Source organism: Chiloscyllium plagiosum, chromosome 4, assembly GCF_004010195.1.
Source record: "Chiloscyllium plagiosum isolate BGI_BamShark_2017 chromosome 4, ASM401019v2, whole genome shotgun sequence".
In the NCBI taxonomy this organism is placed as follows: Eukaryota; Metazoa; Chordata; class Chondrichthyes; order Orectolobiformes; family Hemiscylliidae; genus Chiloscyllium; species Chiloscyllium plagiosum.
The window spans coordinates 53,462,735-53,479,058 of NC_057713.1; the positions used below are offsets into that span (position 1 = coordinate 53,462,735).

At 40.2% G+C, this 16,324-nt stretch overlaps 1 protein-coding gene across 1 annotated transcript in view; it reads left to right on the plus strand.

Annotated features, from left to right (window-relative positions):
* The first annotated feature begins 815 nt into the window (after window positions 1-815).
* colec12 (collectin sub-family member 12) overlaps window positions 816-16,324 on the plus strand; it is a 204,107-nt gene continuing 188,598 nt past the window's right edge. Inside the window, exons 1-2 of the mRNA XM_043688229.1 lie at window positions 816-1,320; window positions 11,494-11,544. Of these exons, the coding sequence (XP_043544164.1) occupies window positions 1,293-1,320; window positions 11,494-11,544 (79 nt within the window). The 5' untranslated portion in view covers window positions 816-1,292. The remainder of the gene's footprint in view (window positions 1,321-11,493; window positions 11,545-16,324) is intronic.

The window sequence follows — 16,324 nt, forward strand, 5'->3', positions numbered from 1 at the left end:
AACAACAACAAAAATGATTTTATGAAAGGAGGAGGAGAGACATATAACTGAGGGGTTTTTGGGAGGGTTATAGGATTGAAAAGTGTTATGGATTTAGGAAGAAGTGAATTTATGGATCTGAACCCCCGATTATACCTGATTTCAGTGGAGTCAAATGTCAAAAACAAATTGACTATTAGAAGATTGTCTTAATTATGTGCTAGAAATGGTTAATGGAATTATAGAATGAACAGAAAAATCCACTTGGTTGTCGCCTGTTGTACCAGTTCTTCACTAGAACAATCTAAAGCTATTCCTCAATGTTTGCCTCTCCCTCTATTATTGTTCTGCCTCAATTTTTTATAAATGAGATTGATTTCAAGTCATCAATATTTCTCTTAAGTTGCAATGATCTCTGCGTTACTGCTCCCTGTGGCGAAACATCCCATGTAACAAGATGTGTCTTCCAGCCAATTTCCTCACTGTTCCCAAATTGATGGTTGATTACTACTGACTCCTCACCAATATAACAATAAGTTGAGATCAAAATAGAAAAGCCAAGAAGCTACGTTTGTTTATAATGTACTAAAACAGCAGCGACTAGCAATATATCAGTTTGTTATTCCATCATGATTTGTTTAGACTGTACTCGGGAAGATTTCAAAACCAGTCATAAGGAGCAGGAGAAATGTTTCAACGCAGAACTGCGCGATGCTGCCTCTAAGAGTTTTGCGATGTTTTGCATTTTGAGACCAAATGAAAACCAGATTGCTTGCACTCGTTTCTCTTACGAGTCACGTAACGTGTAATACGAACCGGACATATCACCCGTTGGTATTCGCTCAAGGCAGTACCTGGGGCTCCAGCGGAATTTGCATTCATCCCCATTGTAAACAAATAGGCAGATGATGGAAACACGTGCTGGAGGAGAAGCCTGCAGGCTGGGGACTTCCTTTTGCGTTTTGCATTTTTGTGGTCTGATAGCAGCCAGTGAGTAAAAGCCTCTGCTTGAAACTTTCAAGAATCCAGACACTTTGCTGAATGCAGCTTGCAACTTGAGAGAGACGTTCTTCAAAACCATTCAGGGCTGCTCGCTCTTCCGATGCTGACGGATTTTGAATCATAGCTTGATATATTTTTTTAAAAACTTCAGAAGAAACCCTGAGAACGTGTGTTATGTGGGAACTCTGAATATTGGTTATTCAATTGTAGGGAAAACCAGGTATTTATCATGAAAGCAGCGTAAAGCGTCAAAACACCGGTATCATCTTATTAGCTGACTGGACTGAGGACATTGTTTCCCATTTATTTTAATGAGCCGCTTCGCCGCCAAAATGAAAGGTAGGTTTCAAGTTCGAGCGAAATTTAAATTACTCGAGAAATATCTGATTCCTTCCAGTGTGAAGAATCTTATATTTGATGAGTGCGTTGACGTGTATTGTATCCATGCTGAACAATAAGATACAGTTGTATACACATTCATTTCATTGATTTTGCACACAACTTGTTTTGAATGTTCAAAACATTAAGTATCAACTTACTCTCGTTACGTGATTGGTTTTGTCAACATCAACAAATTGTTTATATGGTCGAACAGACATGAAGGAGTCTTTTGACAATGTTATTTTTTTCCACTGAACTTTGTGGGGGTCCTCATTTCTCGGCGACCTGTTGGGTTTCGGTGATGTTTTTATTCTGTATGGGGGGAGCTGCAGGAGTTATCGATTCATAATTGTCCTCTGAATAATGATGAATGGCCTTTCGCGAGCTGAATTCTCCACATCCCTCAACCGTGTTGTTTACTCGACATTCTGAGAGCAGGCATTTTGACCCGGATTTTGCAATGTCCTTTAATTTGTTTCTCTTTTTTTAAAAAAAAGAACATCTGGTAGTAATTATATGCCAGCGGTCCGAGAGCTGTGTTAAAGTTATTTGGCTGCTTACAGCGACTCCTAAACCTCTCTTCAGTAAATGCACTATCCAGACTTTACAAAGGAAAACATCTATTGAACTCGAGTTGGAAGTGTCCCAGTAGAAACTAGTCCTGCCTCCTTCATGAGCAGCCCCACTTTTATTTTGACTTACCGCTCTTACCTGCTTACTGCCCTTGAGTTGGTGAATTCTTCTTGAATTTACTCATCAAACCGTGAGACTTCTGTTCAGGATCTGTATTGTTTAAATTTACAACCCCAGTAATGTTCAGACTCAATATTGCATTTGAAAGCACGTAGTTATAGAGTCATAGAGTCTTAGAGATGTACAGCACGTAAACAGACACTTAGGTCCAACTCGTCCATGCCAGCCAGATATCCTAAATTAATACTGTCCAGCATTTGGCGCATATCCCTCTAAACCTTCCTAATCATGTACCCATCCCGATGCCTTTTAAATGTTGTTATTGGACCAGATTCCACTACTTCCACTATTCTATTGCCAGGGTCAACAATTTCCTACTATCTACTGGGCGCATTTTTTTCTCTCAGTCTTCTTTATTCCAGGGAACAGAAGACTGAACTTCTCTGACCTATCTTCCTCACCCCTGGAACCACTGGAAAGCCTGATGCTACAATCCTGTAGGGCAGCACCTGGAGACTTCGATGACGCCTCTTGCAATTCTATAAATCTCAGCATTCTTTCTTCTCTGATCATAGAATCGCTACGGTGTGGAAACAGGCCCTTCAGCCCAACAAGTCCACACTGACTCTCCGAAGAGTATCCCACCCAAACCCATTCTCCTATCCCTCTATATTTGCCCCTAATTTGCACCGAACCTGCACATCTTTGGATTGTGGGAGGAATCGGGAAAACACAGACACGGGAGAATATGCAAACTCCACACATGACTTGGAGGTGCCACTGTTGGACTGGGGTGTACAAAGTTAAAAATCACACAACACCAGGTTTATTTGGAAGCAGTAGTTTTCAGAGCGCTGCTCCTTCATCAGATAGTTTTGGAGTATACCACAACCACTTGATGAAGGAGCATTGCTCCGAAAGCTACTGCTTCCAAACAAGCCTGTTAGACTATAACCTGGTGTTGTGTGATTTTTAACTTTGTAAACTCCACACAGACAGTCTGCCCAAGGCAGGAATCGAACCTAGGTCCCTAGTGGTGTTTGGCAGCAGTGCTAACCACTGAGCCACCATGCCCTCCCTGAAAGCATGTTCATCGGTGCCTTATTGTTTAACCGTCACTGTTTGGATTTGCAGTGGAGTTAGATCAGAGCAATGCCGCTTATTTTAAAATCAATGTAGCCTTGGTCATTGTTCCACTTGAAACTCTCTCTTCCTCCCGAGCCTCCACATACTCCAACTGATACACACTTCCTTCCCCATTGCTCATCTCCGAACAGCCAATTGGCAACGTATAGTCTTGGAAGCAATTTTACTCAGGCTCAACATTTGCTGAGAATGTGCAGTTGCAAAAAGTGTGAGTTTTTATTCTATTTGCGCGAATGTAAATGAATGGTTATGTGACAGCTTTTATAAGAGACTGTAAAACAAATCAAATTGTAACGTGAAACATACAAAATTTCAATGAAAACTTGAATACAAGAGGGGTTTTTCTGGACATTAGAAGTTTTTTTTGTTAATGCTATGGTTAACAACTCCATCACTCTGTAAGCACACTCAATAGTGCCAGTCAAGTTTTCAACGATGTGCAAAACATAGTCTGAATTGGATTGACCGGCAAACAAGTGGAACCCACATTGACAGGGCAATAAATTAACTTTTTGTAAATGGTGGGGGTGGACTGCACAGTGGGACGCAAGTCTCTCTTGATATTTTGACCATTTGTTGTTTTGGTTGTGTGATAAGGCATTGACCCAAGGAATGAAGTTTTGACAAGTTTTTTTTAAAACTCAGTATTACAGGTTTTGGGTAACTAATGTCTAAGCCAGTCTCTTCCACCTGCTCTGTTTCTTCCCAAACAAGAGAGTTTCATTTGAATGTACAGCAATGGGCAAAGAGTTGGAATGTCGTCAACTAACACTGTTCTGTTTCTTTAACTTCATTTTAATTGTCCCTCCCCTAATGTATCAATTGTTGGCTTCTTGATAAACTTGAACCAGATTTGCAGCTGACAGCTGATATACCCTTCAAATTGAATTATGGACAAACTCTTGTAACCACACTTCAGAATCAAATTTGTCAGAGGAAAACAATGAATTGCTAACATATCTGGATTTGAAGTAGAGGTGGTCCTTCAAAGCTGTCTTAACTGAGCTCAAATGAATGACAGATATCAAGTGCCAAGTAACAACCACCTCCAACTCAAGAAAATTAGACGTTCTCCCCTGTACTTTCACTGACATTAACATAGACAAATTTCTCTTACCAACACCCTGGGATTACCATTAACCAGACACTGGAGCAGTCATATAAATATTCAGGTTACATGCACAGGTCAGAAGCTGGAATTCTGTGGCAAACTTGAAACTCACCTCCTGACTTGCTAAAGCCTATCCAATAACAACAAGGCACAAATCACAAGGTGATAGAATATTTTCCACTTTCCTGAATTAGAGTAGCTCCAACAATGCTCAAGAAGCTTGACATTGTCCCGGGCAGAACAGCCTACTTAGTCAGCATCACATCCATCACTATCTTAAACATTCACTCCCACACCACCAATATACAGTGACACTAGTGTGTACCATCCACAGACACAATGCAACAATTCATCAATGTGACAATTAATCAAAATCCATAATTCAATAACACCTTCCAAACCATAAGCACTATCAAATAGAATGACAACAGCAGCAAATACATGAGAACACCACCACTTACAGGTTTCCCTCTAAGCCACACACCATCCAATCTTAGAATGAGACCACTGTTCCTTTATTCTTGCTGGAGTCAAACTCTGGAACTCCTGACCTGACATCACTGTGGATATACCTACACAAGATGGTTGTGTAGTACAGGTAGACAACCCTTTATCCAAAATTTGAAAAGCTGCAAAATCTGAAGGTTTTTCGTGAAGTTTTTTTCTCATTAACAAGGTTATTTCATGTGCAAACAGTTAACTTAACTCCACACCCATGATGTGTGTCACTCAGATGCGACGTGTGGGGGCGTGGCCTAGTATTGGCAGGCCTCAGTTCTGTTTAAGGGCCTGTTTTACTCACAGTGCTTCTGCTGTTTGATAAGATTTTTTAAAAATTTCACTATCAAATCATCACTTATTCTGAAATTCGAAAAATTCTGAATTCCGAAAGTCAGCTGGTCCTGAGCATTTCAGATGAAGGATTATGTACCTGTACTTCAAAAAGAGCAGTTAGGAATTGCAACAGATGCTGGCCTAGCCTGTTACATCCTATGAAAGAATAAATAAAAAAAATAAAGCCATGACCCCCACCCCTCTTCTGCTTTGCAACAGGCAGGAATCCATCACCACGTTTGAATTTCCAATTCCAGCTATTGAGAATTACAATGTAGACTATATGGAGTGCAAAACATTCTTCAGGAATAAATCCCATTTACAGAAGTTCAGTGAGCTTGGGTGTGGGTTGGGTGAGTGATGAAGTTTAGATATCACCAATTTGCACAAAATGCTGCCAAACTAGAGCAGGTGCTTGTAAGCGACACTCTAAATCACCATTAAGGACCATCCTAAGGGTTTAAGTGTTCGAATGTTTGTGGATGTAAAAGGGAAGAACCCCAGCACCAATACCTCCAGACTCCATTAGCCAGAAAGACCTGAAGATTTTGGACACTCCTGGCTTGGATACTGGATTATTTCAGAGGGTTGATTTATGGGCAGCACGGTGGCACAGTAGTTAGCAGTGCTGCCTCACAGTGCCAGAGACCCGGGTTCAATTCCCGCCTCAGGCGACTGTCTGTGTGGAGTTTGCACATTCTTCCCGTGTCTGCGTGGGTTTCCTCCGGGTGCTCCAGTTTCCTCCCACAGTCCAAAAAATTTGCAGGTTAGGTGAATTGGCCATGCTAAATTGCCCATAGTGTTAGGTGAAGGGGTAAATGTAGGGGAATGGGTCTGGGTGGATTACTCTTCAGAGGGTTGGTGTGGACTTGTTGGGCCGAAGGGCCTGTTTCTGAGTTTCCATCATAAGATGTGTGATCAAGGAGTCATCTTGACCTACTTATCATCATGAGCTGATCACTGGGCCACAGTGAAGTGCATTAAACATTCACTCCTTCACTACCAACATACAGTGGCAGCAGTTTGCTGTAGATGAACGACAGGTACCAAAGCTCCTCACGCAGACACTAGTTGGATAACACAACCATTGATTTATGTGTGCTCAGCCTCTTTATCGTGGCATGGATTCACACTATATTCAATGATGGCTCCATGGCACTAGATGTAAATGTGGACTTTCAGTAGCAGGTTTTTTTTCTATAAACATAACCAGTGCAGGAGCTTTGCACTGGAATGGTTCACAGTTTCCCTTGTGGAATCCAAAGAAGGGCATTACATTTTGGTTGTACAATCACTAAGTAAGGCCAAAATGAATCAGGAGGCATATTTTCTAATGAAATTCCAAAGCCCTGTGACAGTTAATGTAATGAGCTATTTGTAGATTTCCCTGTTCATTTTCAATAATTCATTTTGAAACCATGTCCTGGAAATTATTTTCAGTAATGTTAGGGTATTAGCTCTTGCTGGCATGAAACTTTAAGGAAGATTTTGACATTGAAAAATACTGGCAATGATTGGATAGACATGGGAAGACTACTATGAGTCAAGGACTTATGAGGAGGAGGTTGATGTTGATGAATGGCACTAAACACATTTATTTAGTATTTCTTTGTCAACTGGTTTAACAGAAGTGATATTCTGTCGTAAATTAAAGTGTTAACTTTTGATAAACTAACGGAGATGAATGTTTAACAAGCTAGTATGTCATTCACTAACAGTGCCAACAGTAATTTCTAAACTCAATGTAGTTTGACAAGAAACAACGTAGCCTTTCAATGGCTCATCCACATACTGATTGCTTCTTGTTCCTCACCAGCCACATCCCCTGACTTATTCTCCCAGAAAGAGTTCGTTCGATCGTTCTTTCACAATTCCAACTTCCTAGTTATTCATTGGTTCTCAGTTCACCATAACACCTCTAAGCTACTCATTTTCTCAACACATTTCCTACAATAGATGTGCCAGTAAAAAGCGTGACTCTGTCACAGCCTAAACTAAAAGCAGAAAATGAAGAAGAAGATCAACAGCTCTGGTAGCATATGTAGAAGAAAAAACAGAGTTAATAATATGACGTTTCTTTAGAACTGATTGGTCATGGCTGACACTCTAGTGCAATACCACTTTTCAAATGAGACATTAAATTGAGTTCGAACTCTGCCTGACTTATAACATCACATTGCACTATTTTGACGAACAACAGGAAATTATCACTTGTGTCTTGGCCAATATTTAGTCACAAAATATACAGTTTTTTTGTCCCTTAACTAACTGCTGTTGGTGGGATCCTGACATTTTCAAAATAGCTGACCTTTCCTACAATTCACAGTAACTGGACTTCAAAGTAGTTGATTAGCTGAAAATACTTTGACATGTTTGAAAAAGCACTATTTAAATGCAGGTTTTCCTTTCCTTAAATTTTATCAAACATTTGCAGCCTATGCTGTAACCTGCTAATCTGCTTCTTTGTCCGGAATCATCCTGAACATCAAATACAAATCCCAGTATCTTTCTTCATCTACTACCATTTCATTAAACCTTTCTTTACCCATTCTCTTTCCCTTCAGCTCCAACAACATGCTCATCAACCTTTTTGTTCCTAAAATGAAGACAATCAATTCAGCTTCTTCTGTCTCAAACTCCCTTCCTCTGGCCAAACCTGTCATAAGGCCCAAGCTAGCCCTGAAAGTGTTACAAATTCTAATTTCTCCCTTACCATCTTCCATTCCCTCTCCAACCTCAACCTGTCTGTGAAATCCACCTGATGCTGTCTTGAATCGATTCCCACCAACTAACTGCCTTGTTTTCCCTTTGTTGTTCCAATATTCCCTTTACTCAGGTATTCTCCACCTTTCTTTGAAAACTACTGGTGTCAACCCCTGAGAAAGAAACCCTTAACCTCTCAAATACAATTTCTGTTCCTGTTCAAGTGCCATAAATATGTTGTCAGTATTGTAACCAATGCTCATTTTTTCCACATCTATCCTAATCCTTGAATCAGTCTAATCAGGCTTCTGTCTGTAATAGTTCTAATGAAAGTCACAAATGGCATCCTCATACAGATGGTGGTACACCATCACTCCTCATCCTTCTTGACTTCACTTCAATTTTGGATATGAATGGCCACACCATCTTCCTCAAATGCCTCTTTTCTCTTGTCCAGTAGAACTAGATTTGCTTGATTTCATGCTCATCTAATGGACCAGTTACTTATCCTGTTACCTCTATATTCCTTTGAGAATCTATTCTTATCTGAATACCTCTGGCAGCATAATCTGATGACAGGTTCCACCAATAACATGCAGCTGTACCTCTGCACCACCTACCCTGTCTTATCCAATGAACTGCAAAATCCTCCAGTTGAACATAGATAAGACCAATGTTTTTGAACTGCACTACAACTCTGAATATTATTACTAACTAAATCGCTTTTTCTGTCCATTGTATCAGACTGCACACTTGCCATCCTACTTGACCCAGCATTGAGTTAACAGCCCACTATCATTTCCTTCACAAAGAGATCATATTTTGATTTTTATCACATTGGTCATCTCTGTCCATCCTCACTCCATTGTTGAAACTCTCATCCATATCTTTCTGACCACTAGAAATGACTTCTATTATTCCTTTTGAACCACTGAAAGGGTTAATATAGCACAAGTATGTTTGGGCAAACATGGAAGTAAGCAAATTCTGATCAACAAGGCTAAGCACAGCATAAGCATGCCTGAGCATGACCGGGAGAGAATGAATCCTGACCAATAGGGTAGGCAAGCAGCCAAGAGCAAGTTGTGAGCAGACTCTGACTGAGAAACAGATATTCTATCAATTGTTCAAACTTTGCTATAACCATTTGTGCAATTGACGAATCATGTGAACACTAATGTCTCTTGAACGTTGAGATATAAGATACGCCTTAAATGTTCTTTTGTGTATCAGAGGAGAGACGTTGTTCTGTCCTTTGGTTCCCTTGCATGTGCTTGAGTAAAGAAGACCGGTGAAAAAATTACCTCGAATGTCTAGACTGGGTTATTCTTCCAACTTTGCAACATGCCCATTCTACATCTCTCATAAATTACAGGCCATCAAAAGCTTTGCTGCTTCAATTCTATTGTCCATTTATCTATTATCCCTCTGTTTACCAGCTTACTTTATTTCTCAAAGCTCAAATTTAAAATATATTTCTCAGTTGCACCATTGCTCCTTATCTCTGTGACCCTCTCAAGTTGTAAAATCTTCTGAGGAGTGTTTGTTGCTCTGTTTGTGGCATCTGTAAATCGTTAACTCCCCATTGTGGATGTTCTTCAGTTTTCCAGGCAACATCCGAGAATCAGGAGTATAAGCCCTTCATCAGAAATCTGTGTGTGTGTGTGTGTTGCGGGGGGAGCTGAGAGATAAAATAGGAGGAGGTTGGGGCTTGGGGGGAAGGTAGCTTGGAAGGCGATAGGTAGATGCAGGTGTGTGGGGCAGGGGGAAGATGGTGATAGGTCAGAGCAAAAGGTGGATTGGTAGGTGGGAAGGTGGCTAGGATTTGGTGGTGGAGGAGGCCCGTAGCCACCCGATGCCTGGAGGAAGAACTCCTCATCTTCCACCTTGGGACCCTCCAACCACACAGGATCAACATTGATTTCACCAGTTTCCTCATCTCCCCTTCCCCCCACCTCATCCCAGATCCAACCCTCCAACTCGGCCCTGTCCTCTTCAACTTCTCACCTGTCCATCTTTCTTCCCACCTACCACTCCACCTTTTGCTCTGACCTATCACCATCTTCCCCTCCCCCACACCTGCATCTACCTATCGCCTTCCAAGCTACCTTCCCCCCAAGCTCCAACTCCCTCCTATTTTATCTCTCAGCTCCCCCCGCAACACACACACACACACAGATTTCTGATGAAGGGCTTATGCTCCTGATTCTCGGATGTTGCCTGACCTGCTGTCCTTTTCCAGCACCACACTTTTCAACTAGTTTTCCATAGGGCAACTGCATACATTATTTTCAGTCATAGAGGTCATACTTTTGGCTGGTGCTGTCAAAAGGACCCTTGGTAAGTTCCTGCTGTGCGTTTCATATTTGGTATGCTGCTGCTACTGCAGCACACACTTGTAGAGATAATTTTTATGATCGTGGATGGAGTGTTGAGCAAGGAGGTTGCTTATCAGGATGGTGTTGAGCTTTTTGATTATTTTTAGAACTGCATTCATCCAGGGAAGTGGAGAATATTTCATCACAGTCCTGACTGGTCAGGGGTCAACCAATCAGAAGTTAAGTTACTCATTGAAGAATTCTCAACTTCTGAACTGCTCTATCGATACATTGTTAATATGGATGGTCTAGTGGTCAACCTCAGGATATTAATAATGGAAAATTCAGTAATGGTGATACTGTTGAACGACAAGTGGAAGTGGTTAGAATTTCTCTTGATAGATCTAGGCATTGACTGGCAGATGGTGGACAAGGTATCAGCATCTGAGGAGGTGGTATTGAACTTTGTGCAGTTGTCAGTGAACTTTCCCACCTTATGATGGAGCTATGGTTAATGATGAAATAACTGAAAAGGGTTGGGCCCAGGACAGTACCGTGAGGGACTTCTGCATTAATGTCCAAAGGGATGAGATGATTATCTCCAGCAACATAGTTATTTTCCTTTCTGTTTTCCTGTCTAAATTACTATAACCACTGGCGAGTTCTCTCCAGTTTATGTAGGGTTTTTTGTTACTGTCTTGATGTCGAGGACAGTCACCCTCACCTCACCTTTGGAATTCCTTTCTTTTATCCTTACTTCATTTCAAGACTGTAACGTTGCACTGTATCGCAGCTAGCTTATGAATTAAAGTCATTATTGAAACAGTAGACATGAAAAACATATTGCATGAAGGTCTTGTCACGAAGGCACAAGGCAGAAAGTGAAAATATGGAGGCATTTCAGAGAGCAACCCCATAAGGCAATCCTGGTATGAAAGATTGAGGAATTTAAGCTTTTAACCTTAAAGGAGCAATTGAAATATGACCTCGTAAAAGCATTTATAATACTGTAAACTGTATAGAAAAGGTAAATCTGGAAACACTACTTTAAAATAAGCCAGTACAATACGTAAAGAAGACTGGTATTTTTTATGTAAAATACATTGTGATGGAAAAGTCAACCCCTATTAATTTCAGATGTGAGGGAATATGGATGAAGATTATGACTTTTCCTAATAAGGATGCACACAATGTGAACAAGTTGATAATGATTATAGTTAATAATTTGATGTAGAATATAGGAGTCTAGTCTTTACTTTCTTCTATTAGTATTTGTTAATTCCATGCTCCAATTTGTTTCACTAATTGAACTATTTGTTCTAACAGACGACTACAGTGAAGAAGAGGAAGTGCATTCTATGGGTTACAAGAGGTTTGGTGAGTACCAATGACTAATAGGGTTTTCAAAATATAAAAGACCCTTTTGCTAAGGGTTCGTAATTTCACGTAAAGGAAAATCAATGAATTTGTAACAGAATCTCTTTCAGAACAGTTATTTTGAGATGAGTAAAGAAATCTTCATTAGAATAAATCCAGTAAAGTTACCTCTTACGTCAAATGTATCTGGATAGGGAGAAATGGAGTTACATGTGATTTAGGGGTATCACTAAATTACATTTTTAATTCTGAATGAATTCTGTAAACTCTTAATGTTTATAAAGAAAGGTCTCTTTATAAGCAAATTACTTTCAGTCCAAGTATATTTCAGAGTTCAGTATACCTCACAAAAGTGGATAATCCTACAAGCTAATATTTTACATTGTCTATCAAATTTTCTCTCTTGTGATAAGTTTTGGTCTGGAAGGAGTACTGTAAGGAATATTTGTAATGCCTTTAAAACTTCTGTAGAATCTGTATTTGTTTTTAAAACTGTTTGAAAAGGACTTCTGAGGGTTTGCTTCAATTGTAAAGGAATCAATTGTACCTTTTTTGGATAATAGAAAATATTGGTCCATGTGACCTGGCAACCTGGAAGCAATGCCAACAGGAAGGAAGTTACGCCCAAAAACCATATGGATAGAACAGAGGAGAGCTGCAGCAAAGGGGAGAACAGAATATACAGAGTGATATAGACAGTTCAGTGAGTGTGCAGAATCTTGGCAGATGTGGAAAAATGTGAAGTTATTTGCAGGAAGAATAGATGAGCTGAATATTATTTAAATGGAGAAAGACTGCAGACAGCTATTGCACAGAAGGATTTGGGGAATCCTATTGCATAAATCATAGAAAGCTACCATCCAACTTCAGTGGGTAATAGCGAAGCCAATTGGAATGCTAACCTTTATTTTGAAAGGAATGGAATATAAAAATGAGGAGGTCTTGCTAAAATGATAGAAAATGTTGATCACACAGCAGCTAGAATACTATGAACAGTTCTGATCCTCTAATCTAAGGAGAGACACATTGGCATTGGAGGCAGTCCAGCAAAGGTTCTCGGTTGATCCTGGGTATGGAGTGATTTTTTTCAATGAGAATTTTTCAATTAGGTTGGACTTGCACTCATTGGAATTTAGAAGAATGAGAGCAGACCTTATTGAAACAGACATCTTAGGGTTCTTGATAAGGTAGATGCAAAGAGGTTGTGTCCCCTTGTGGGACAGTCTCGGACCAGAGGGCAGAATTTCAAAATAAGTAGTCACCCATTTAAGACAGAGATGAGAAGGAATTTTGTTTCTCTGAAGGTGGTAAACCTATGGAATTCTTTAATGTAGAGGTAATGGAAAAAATGCAGGAAAATGAAGTTGGAGATTATTAACTCAGGCGTGATCTCATTGAAATGTAGAGCAGTAGGGCAAGGAGGCAGGACCCAAATCCACCTCACCTGGAAAGGCATTGATGTGTCCCACACTGATTAACAAAGCTAACTGGCTTCATGAGGAATCTGACTTGTTACGGCAACATACACATTTGCATGCAAGTTGTATGGATTGTTATGGTAGGGGCTCCAATCTCTTTCCATCACATGGCTGACCTGCAGTTACTTCCTGAAATTGAAATATGTCAGAAGAGTTTACAGGTTGAATACACAACCTGTTTAGCCTTGTTCTGAATGCATGTTCCTAGGTCATCAAATCGTGGAGTGGGACTTGCACTTGGGACTAAGGATATCAACACTGCACCAAAAGGCCTCCATTGTGATGCCAGTACTTTTGATATAAGTATTTTCTTTATAAGTTGAATAGTGTGATATTTTCATGAGATCTTGTTTTCTAGGCAGATGGTAAATAAGCAGACATGCTAAAGAATTTGTGGGGGATTAAAGATTGGTCACCACAGACTAACCTATTGAATGGAAGTGTCCTCCAGAATATCACCTTAGCTTCATGAACTTCCCAGAATAGGAAGGTATCTCAGAACTGTCCACTTTTTTTTTGTTTTTACTTTACAAATATGCTTTTTATAATAATGGATCATTTGTGTTTCTCTCTGATGTGGAGATCAACCCTATTTGTTCACATTAATTTCAATCGCCATAGCATTTTTGCTTCTCATTTTGACTGCTGAAGGACAGTTACTTGAGAAATAGCTTGCCACTGATGGTGACACAATAAATATTTGACCGTTCATTTATTGTAAGACTGCTGTACTTTTGGACACATTGTTCAACAGGACAGCATCCATATTCCAGGCCAATGACAGATGCAACCCATCCCGACCACGCCAGGTGTGCTGAGACCTGATCCCATTTTTCAATTTCAGCTGGCTCTCATCTGTCAAGAGTCTTGCTGGAAGTTTCCTTGGAGAAGTTTCCTGGAAGTTTCCTTCATGTTCCAATATTGCAGCTTCACTCAAAGTTTAGCTGAAAATATATTTATGCAAATAATGTTTCTGTTGCTTTTTTGTTAGTTACTTTGGTGGAGCAAGAGGCACTTCAAAGAAATTTCAATGACTACAGTTAGAGGCCAACCTGTGAAGAGTTTTCTTCAAAGTAGTTTAACATTATCATTAAATAAATTAATTCAGAATTGTGAAAGCAGTGATATCAGGACTGAATTGCAATTATCACAATTCCCAGACTAATGCCAATCCTAAATGTACAAAATGTTTGGAAGACTCATGAACTTTATGTTGAAACTAGCTAGCATTATTAAACTCAAAATCCAAAGGAACAGTAATTCTTTTAGCGCTGTAGGTGTATCTGCACTTCTTTCAGTATTGATTGTGGTGACTGAAAAATAGTGAAACATGCAACCAATGACGAGGTTGAGGTTTCCAAATCTCAGTTTATTTTCATTGGAGCGTCTTAGCAGTAAGTATGGTGAAAATGCAGTCCAGGAAAAACATCAGAATGAATAAGAAGTTCAGATTGTTTTTGGAAAATTTACGATTGTCACAAGTGACAGGAATGTTTACTTTAGATCATCAAGATTTCACTGGTGTTGCCTGCAAATGAAGCTAAGATCAAAGGTGTTATATAATGTGGATTCTTTCCTTGCTGTATTTGACTCTAAAGGGGTCATTTCCAAATTTTGCAGTTGCAACATTTGTCTCACCGCTGGGAATACATAAGAATTTGGGGCTTGTGTTGCACAATTAAGGATTGTATGACTAATAACTGGAAAATTATGTGCAAAATCAAAATGCAGCACGTACTGAAAATCTGAAAAATAAACCCAGAAAAGCTGGAAACATTCAGCAAATCAAGGCAATATATTGGACAATTTAATATTTGAGGTTGATGACTAGCAGTTGTGAGGAAAGGTCATTGACCTACCATACTAACTCTATTGCTGTCTTCTCAGATACTGCCAGGCCCACTGAGTGTTTCCAGAATTTTCTATTTTTGTTTCATGTACAGCACACATCTGAATTCCTGAGTTATACTTTAAACTGGAAGCACCAAATCAGAAAACTATTCTTTAAAATGTGTCTTAAATTCTTTAAGAATTCTTTCTTAACTATTCTTTAAATTGAGAAAAGAAGAATAAAGGATTTTTGTTTTACTGAAAATGTAATTAAATTTCAGCTGGTGACTAATTTATAGTTCGGTTCCAAGATACAATGTATATAGAATGTGGTCAGAGGTTGATTTTGGTCAGACTAATACAAACAAAAGCCTTCCGTTCAGTCATTAAAATTCACATAGTGGTGAAAATTGGTAAGAGGCTGCAGTGTATATAAGTTTAGTTCAAAACCATCAGCATTGCCATATGGCAATATGGAGGTTCCGGAGGACAATGTAGACTCCAATGTGTACTTATCTGTTTCTTGCTTTCGTTATTACTACTGACCTGAAACTTTGTATATCATGGGTTTAGGTGCAAATGTGTTTGCTCCCATTTCTTGTTACAGCTGCATCAGTATGCCAGACACTATTTCTTGGGTTTCCTGTGCTTGTGTGTTAATTTTCATACTGTGTAAAGGAGAACAGAAAAAAGCATTGAAACTATTAATCAACTGGGACAAAGATTACATTACATTGAATGTAAGTATTTTTGGGGTAATGCTGGGCCCATGTGAGCACCTAGACTGGTTTCAATTGGCTAAGAGGATTGAAGGGCTATTTTGGAGAGTATTCTTTCCCTTGTGGTGCCAGGTTTTATCTCTGCATTGTTTTAAGCTTTGAATAGGAGATTACATAGATGGAGAAAGAGTGAAAGTAGTGTTTAATCATGATACTTACCTTGATCGAGCATTTCTTCCACCGCCTTCGCCTCTGTGCCTACTTCTTCAACCAGGACTCCCGCCCACCCTCTGACGACCCCTTCTCCCGCCTCCAACATACCCCATCCACCGGGACACCCCGTGCTGGCCTCTTACCCGCCCTCGATCTCTTCATAGCCAACTGCCGCCGCGACATTGACTGCCTCAACCTGTCCACCCCTCTCACCCACTCCAACCTCTCACCCTCGCAATGTGCAGCCCTCCACTCCTTCCGCTCCAACCCCAACCTCACCATCAAACCGGCAGACAAGGGAGGCGCGGTGGTTGTTTGGTGCACTGATCTTTATATTGCTGAGGCTAAATGCCAGCTCGCGGACACCTCCTCCTACTGCCCCCTTGACCATGACCCCACCTCCCACCACCAAGCCATCATCTCCCAGACCATCCATAACCTCATCACCTCAGGGGATCTCCCATCCACTGCCTCCAACCTCATAGTCCCACAACCCCGCACCGCCCGTTTCTACCTCCTGCCCAAAATCCACAAACCTGA